At 43.2% G+C, this 7,136-nt stretch overlaps 1 protein-coding gene across 5 annotated transcripts; it reads right to left on the bottom strand.

The window, feature by feature from the left end:
• Positions 1 to 2,983: 2,983 nt before the first annotated feature.
• Positions 2,984 to 5,966, bottom strand: LOC147881378 (uncharacterized). Of its 5 annotated transcripts, none has more exons than XM_087369863.1 (9): positions 5,699 to 5,966; positions 5,398 to 5,602; positions 5,203 to 5,293; positions 4,981 to 5,117; positions 4,638 to 4,881; positions 4,422 to 4,526; positions 4,142 to 4,324; positions 3,856 to 4,057; positions 2,984 to 3,606 (listed from the first exon to the last, which is right to left on the bottom strand). In XM_087369863.1, exons 1-9 carry the CDS (start codon positions 5,916 to 5,918, stop codon positions 3,086 to 3,088), a joined length of 1,908 nt encoding a protein of 635 aa, XP_087225989.1. In that variant the 5' UTR covers positions 5,919 to 5,966; the 3' UTR covers positions 2,984 to 3,085. The 5 variants fall into 5 exon arrangements, with proteins under 5 accessions (XP_087225989.1, XP_087225990.1, XP_087225991.1 ...); XM_087369864.1 differs by having other exon boundaries at positions 2,984 to 3,582; XM_087369865.1 differs by having other exon boundaries at positions 5,248 to 5,293.
• Positions 5,967 to 7,136: the final 1,170 nt, after the last annotated feature.

The raw sequence follows: 7,136 nt of genomic DNA, 5'->3' as shown, positions 1-7,136 counted from the left end.
TTCTCTCTCTCGAAGCAATGAATCGATAGAACTCTCTCTCACATAAAAAGAATAGTGGCCGGAAACTTTCTCTCTTTAATGAGTTATACAACACTCATCTACCTAGGCTTTGTGGACAACCTATGCTTTGATACCATGTGAAAGATCCAATATATGATCGCCACTAAGCCTAGTGCACACAAGATCAGCACAAGAACTAGAAGGAGGCTCAAACCACACTAAATAAGACATGAGAGGGAGATAGCAAATCTATATCTCTTGCAATGTGTGTTCTCAACAATACATGATAGGCCTCTTATAGACAGTGCCCTTTGAATAGTCAACATCTATGGGATCCTTTGATCCACATCTCTCCTTGTGGATATCCTCAATACACATCTCCACATCATGTAGTCCACATCCTAGGGTGGCTACTTTGATTCTTTCCTATACCATACCTTAGCCTCTAATTCATGTGCACATGGCACCACAACTCTCAACAACTTGATGGCAGACATGTGAAGTTTCATTATTTTTTATTACTTTTATTTTTTCATTTCTTTTAGAGGGACTAAGTTGTTTCTTTTGCAAGATTGTGTTGATCGTTGATAATAGTAGTAGGTAGTTAGATAATAGAAGGTTTATGGGGTTTATTGTTTTTGTTGCTTGTTTTTTTCTCTTCCTATTATTTTGTCATGGTAATCTAGGAGATGGATCTAGATTTATACATTTTTCATGACAAGCTTAGTGCCACAAAATTGTATGAAGAAAGAGGAAGACAACTTGAAGAGAAGTTATTTAATTTAAAAAGTAATGCATGGACCCACCTACTTCCAAATTTGGAATGGACCATATATACCAATAGACCATTGAGGAGAAGCATGGAGAAGACTGAATTGTTCATGAAATTCCTCTTTTCTAGATTTCATGAAGGAAGGAGGAGTGGTTCTAGATTTGCTTGTTGGGGCAGGTGGGACCATCGATGCAAGAGGGAAGGTTGGGGTCCACGTCATGGGAGTGGACTATGATCGAAAAGTTGTGAACTAGATCTTGGCACATAGAGGTGATTCATTCTAGTTTACATAGTCCAATGTTATGCTTTAATTTCGAATTTTAAAGTCTTGTGTTAAGAAAATAGAATGAAGCTTACTTTTTGGATACTCAATTGGTTTGATTTTAAAATTGAATGTTTTTTTAAAATGTGTAGTGGTAGAAGGTCAAGAAGAGACATTTACATCCACACCTCATATGGTTCCAGAGTTTGGAGAGCCCATTGAAAATGTTGACTTCTAGTAATTAGACATAGAGAATTCATTCTTTGGGCTATTTTTCTAATCCCTAAGAAGGGAGTTACTACAAAATGACAGTTCTAGTAGTGGTTTTCCTTGTTATGCAGAGAGCATGGCTAGGCATATGGAGGCTCATGGTGGGCAATATGACATGAAGGCAAAAGCTAAGAAGAGAATAAATATTTGCATAGTATGTGGATGACAGGACTAAAAGCCTTATCTATGTTTTCTTTCATTTTGTATCTTTTTTCCAGAGACATGCTATTTTTGAATTTTATTTGTTGCATCTATGTGGATGACATTGCTTTGGAGAAGTAGCCATATCTATGTTCCCTTTCATTTATGTCTTCATTGTAAAGACATGCTATTTTTGCATCAGATTTGTTGCATCATGTGGATGTCATTCCTCTAGACTGAAGTAGCCATGTCTATGTTTTCTTTCAATTTATGTCTTTGTTGTAGAGACATGCTATTTTGGAATCAATTTTTAGAGTGCATTGAACTCATTTATGGGATTTCATTAATCTTTTTCACACAAGCAAGTCACCGCATATATGGATTAGGGTGCTTAAGTTTGGTCTTTTGTTTTCTCTTGTACAAATTATAGATGATCTTATGGCATTACATTTCAGGATATATTGTTGTGTTATGGTCTTCAGGATGCTAATAATGGGATTGCTTGGGAGAAACATTCTACTCTTAGTACCAAGGGGAAGTATTGAGGGATATGGTGCCATGAGCACATAAATTAGAGGCTAAGGTATGGCCTAGAAAGAATTAAAGTAGCCACACAAGGATGTGGACTACATGATGTGAAGATATGGAGCAAGGACTACCACTCGATGATATGTGGATTAGAGGATCCCACATAGTTTGACTATTCTAGAAGCCTATGTCTTGTATTGCAGAAGAACAAGTTGGAATAGATTGACATTTGTGTGCCCATCTTGTCTCTCTCTCATGGGGTTTCTCATGTACTTTGATCCTCTTTAGAGTCATTTATTCTCCTTGTGTACTAGGCTTAGCATGAGGCTTAGCACGATCCCACAATTTTCTCTCTTGGCTCTAGCAAAACTTTCTCTCTTTTAGCTCTGGCAAGAATTTTCTCTCTAGGACATTTGTGATCAAAATCTAACTAGTATATGGGCTATTGTAAGTAAGGAATAATAAGCCAGTTATCTAATGGCTTAGAATGTGCCACATGGCTTCATAGGGTTTTAGAGTTTCATAAAGCGCTCTAGTGTTGGCCAAGTAAAGATATGCCAAGATGATATTTTGAGATCAATTCTGAGTAGATGATGTTTTGAGATCATTTTGGGCTCTTATGTCTATTGAGATGCTAAAAGCTCTCGTGAATAAAAGTAGAGTTCTCTCTCTCTCTCTCTCTCTCTCTCTCTCTCTCACACACAGACACATGCATGCACGTGCACACACATTTATGTACATGCGCATCTCTCTCCCTCTCTCTCTCTCTCTCTCACACATGCACGCGCACGTGCACACACACACATGCGCACACATATATGTACATGCACATCCATCTCTCTCTCTCTTTCTCTCTCTCTCTCTCTCTCTCTCTCTCTCCCTCACACGTGCGCACACATATATGTACATGCACACCCATCTCTCTCTCTCTCTCTCTCTCTCTCTCTCACATACACAAAACACAAACATAGGACAGTGCACTTGCACATGAAAATTGCACAGATGTGCATGCATTTTGCAATTGGGAAGGGCACAATCATTCTTGATGCTTAGGGATCCTCATGGATGAGATTCTTTGTATGGATGAACTAGCTAGGCACTAATTTTGGTGGTCATGGGACGGTCTTATGTAAGGAGAGCCCAAACCCAAAGGGAAAGAGAGGGTCATAGTGGGGGTCTCCAAGGTTCATGGGCAACTGCTCAACAGATTTGAACCAAGTTGTTGCCAATTTACCATGGAAGTCATACTCCCCAAACAACAAGTCTACAATGCCTGCACCCTCAGTCCCCGGCAGCCATGCAGCTACAAGGGCTCCCATCATCTCCATCATTTCTGGCTTCAACACCAAAGGCCTCCCTGATATCAAGATCACTACACACACTACTGATCCACATACCACCTTCATTGTCTCTATGCCTTCCTCTGGAATCGTTAGATTTGCGTTGTCTCCCTCTGATCCCTCGTATGGATACTCGCCCACCACCACTACTGCATATTCGAACCCCTCCTCTTGCATTTGCTTCAACATCTCGGCCCCTGCCGATCTCCTGTACACTATCTCCGTTGATGGAGCCACACTTTGTCTAATGGCCGCCAGGATTGTCGTCCCTGCGCATAGGCCACCGAGTAGACCTGTCAATTTGCAGCTGTCTGAATGGAGCAATATGAATTGCAGCTGAGTTTGGAATGGAATTATGTCTGTTCACGATTCAGTTGAATGTGAATTGCAGCTAAGTTTTGAAATGGAATTATGTCTGTGCGAAATATGTCTTTAATGCAGCTAGATCGTGAAGTTACTGTGAAATATTTAGCTGTTTGAATTCCGATTGCAGTTCTTGTTTATTAGATTTGAACCAAAGATTTTGGAGAGAATATGGTCACCTATGGTGATGTTTCCGCTAGATCCTTGGCGACTGATCGTCCACCCTCCACACTGGTTTCCGATATCATCAGCATGACTCCCGGCGACAAGGACTTTGGAAGCGCTCTTGTTCAACGGTAGAAGGGGCTCATCCGATGATTTTCCGTTCTTAAGCAGCACAAGGGACTTCCTCACTGCTTCTCTCGCCAGCTGCCTGTGTGCCTGCACACACTCTGGTGAGAACACCGAATCACAACCTGGCATTCCAACCACAATAAGGTCGGGGACTTGCAAACGATTTCTCACCTCAGCTCCGACCATGTTAAAAAGCGAGCGCTTGGCCATTGGGTGCTCAAATAAACCAGCGCGAAGCTTTACCCTCAGGATTCGTCGAACGGCATCGTTGATTCTTCTCATGGATACTTGGCCTGAACGAACTTGGACTGTCAAGTTATTCACGAAGTCATGGACATTCAATGGTTGCATCACCTGCGAAAAAACATGTTAGCAAACTACCAAGTGCAGCTTCGAATTGAAAGACGGAAATTTTCACGGAAAGAAAGGTAGATGTATGCTGCGCACTCACCATATCAATACCAGCATTAATGCCGGCGTTGATCGAATATCTGTAGTTAGAATCCGGAGGGCTGGTGATCATATCTATTCCATGGAAGTCTGAGATGACGAAGCCCTGTACACAGAGCTTGTCGGAATTCAGCTCATCGGAATCAACATCGCATATAGAGCAAAGAATGATCAATCATCGCAGTGCTGCTCGATGTCGATTTCTGTCGATTTATACCTTGAAACCCAACTGTTTCTTCAGAACATGTGACAAAAGGAAGTGGTTGCTGTGCATTTTCACCCCATTCCAACTGGAGTACGAGACCATGATAGTGTCCACTCCTTTGGCTATGGCTTCCAGAAACGGCATCATGTGGATGCTCACAAGCCTCTTGTAGCTACTCAAAGTGTTGTTGTTGTCGATGCCTTGGGCAGTTCCTCCATCTCCTACAAAATGCTTTGCTGTGGCAATCACCTTATTCCTACAGATGCCTGTTAGAAAAAATTTGGTTCCATCTTGCTGGGAAGAAAACACGAGGAGTTATAGAAGACGCTTGCCTGCTGTGTAGATCGACACTTACTGTGCTACTGAGGAAGGGTACCCAGGGGGCGATGCTTCTCCCTGCAAACCAGTTACGATTTGTGTCATATTTCTCACCAGCTCTGGATCTTCGCTGTAGCTCTCATAGCATCTGCCCCAACTCGGATTCCTGCAAACCTGAAACAATATATCGTTCGGTTATCGAGAATTATTGATCTGCCTGGTGAATGAACATCAATCACACCACCCATGTTGCACCGACCGATATAGTTGGAGCAAACACATAAGGGATTCCAGTGCCCCGGACCTCAAGAGCAGTGGCAGCTCCGACCCTCCTTGCTAAATCTGGATCCCTACGCAAACGTGAATTGTTATACATTACATCGACTTAAAGGTTTCACACACCTGCGCGGTAGTACATCAACTGTCTGCAGCCCGAAAACAATCAAGCAGTTACCTCGTGCACCCCATACCGACATTGTGAGGGAAAATGGTCGCTCCATAGACATTGTTGTGCCCGTGGACAGCATCGATTCCATACAGAATCGGAATGCCGAGCCGAGTTCTCAAGGCCTGGCGCTGGAACCCGTCGACCATATCTGCCCATTCGCGAGGAGATGCAAGAGGCTTAGGAGCGCTTCCTCCCCCGCTCAGAACACTTCCTGGAGTCAATTACAAAGGTCCTGCACAGCTTCAGCAACTTCCCAAGCATTGAAACAAAATCCGAAGCTTCCGTGGGCTGTAAATTGCAAAGGTACCAATGAAATACTCCGCGATGAGGGACGGATTTGCGGCTGCAGTGGAGCGGGAGATCTGCATCATCTGGCCGATTTTCTCAGGGAGGGACATGCGGGCGAGAAGGCGAGCGACTCTGGCTTCAACAGGGAGCGATGAATCATGGTAAAGGGGAGTGGAGGAGGAGGAAGAAACAGATGAAATCCAGAAGGCTGTAGCAAGAGCGAGAGCCATGGCTGCCATAGCAAGCACGTCGCAGTCGATATTCACGACTGCAGACTTTGGTGTTGATAAAGAAGACGATGGGTCGACCTTTTGGCTAGTGCTATCTATATAACTACTACAAATCTCGTTATTGGCGTTAATTTAAAAAAACAAGTTGAATAACTTTTGACATTCATAAGGCCTCCCACAAGGAGTTAGAGGCTATGGAGGAGCAATGGTGGAGCTTCTTGGCTGCATCCCCATAATGTGGGCATGGAGATCGAGAGTGGGGAGAAACTTGAGAGCTTGAGAGAGAGGGAGAGAGAGAGAGAGAGAGAGAGAGAGAGAGAGAGGGCCTTAAAATAGAAATGAGGAAAAGAGGGAGAAATGGTGGGAATTGGAGGAAACTTGAGAGCTTGAGAGAGAGGGGGAGGGGGAGAGAGAGAGAGAGAGAGAGGGGGCCTTGAAATAGAAATGAGGAAAAGAGGGAGAAATGGTGGGAATTCGAGGCACGCGTGCAACAAAATAGTATTTATAAAATAAAACCAAGAAAATGATTTTTCGCTTTTGAAGCAGCCCTCGCCTTTACTAAGGCCTCCTTGTGTGGCAGGCCAATACAAATTTGTAACTTTTGCCCCTTTAAGATGATTACAAAGCAGAGGAAGTGATATCTGGGAAAGTTCACAGATTTGAGAGAGAGAGGACCTAACCTAGTGTGTTCCTGACATGTTTGCCGAGGTAGTTGAAGCTTGAGTTGACAGTTGCGATGTGATAGACCTCGCATGTCTGGAGAATTTCTCCAACACATTAACATCCATTAGAGGGAGTCTTTTCAAGCAGGCGTGGGCTTCAACCTGAGAGTTGCCAGGTTTCAGGTTGAGATCCACAACCGGAGACTTTGTGCAGAGAGTACAATAGGCTATTTAATTGTGGTGTCTTCCTACTGTTTCTTGGAAGAATCCTGAGTGAAGATGAATTCCCTTGTTCGTTTATAGCCTACCATGGAAAAGCCTCATTGGTCGACTATTGTTTCCTTGGAAGGGGCTTTTTTCAAGAGATTGTGGAGTCTGCATGCGAGAGAGAGTGGATCATTTCCAATGCGTTCGGATATCGAGGAAACCTGGTTTATGCAATTTCATGGAGTGCTTCTTTCACTCCTGAGGAGGTTCTATAACACGAATGCCCAGTTTGGGTTCATTTCTCGAGCCTTAACAAGATTCTTCATCCTCAACTTAATATCATTTCTAGTCTTCTTAG

The sequence above is a fragment of the Dipteris shenzhenensis genome, chromosome 31, assembly GCF_047967505.1.
Source record: "Dipteris shenzhenensis isolate YYH24624 ecotype China chromosome 31, Dip_SZ_1.0, whole genome shotgun sequence".
Taxonomy (NCBI): domain Eukaryota; kingdom Viridiplantae; phylum Streptophyta; class Polypodiopsida; order Gleicheniales; family Dipteridaceae; genus Dipteris; species Dipteris shenzhenensis.
The sequence above is the reverse complement of the archived record's forward strand: the minus strand, read 5'-3'. Positions and strand labels throughout refer to the sequence as shown.

Coding starts and splice junctions, on each gene's coding strand:
- LOC147881378 (XM_087369863.1), bottom strand. CDS start 5,918: ATGGCAGCCATGGCTCTCGCTCTTGCTACAGCCTTCTGGATTTCATCT. Junction 5,294..5,397: donor GTCGGTATGGGGTGCACGAG/GTAACTGCTTGA, acceptor ACGTTTGCGTAG/GGATCCAGATTTAGCAAGGA. Junction 3,607..3,855: donor TAGCGGAAACATCACCATAG/GTGACCATATTC, acceptor GCAAATTGACAG/GTCTACTCGGTGGCCTATGC.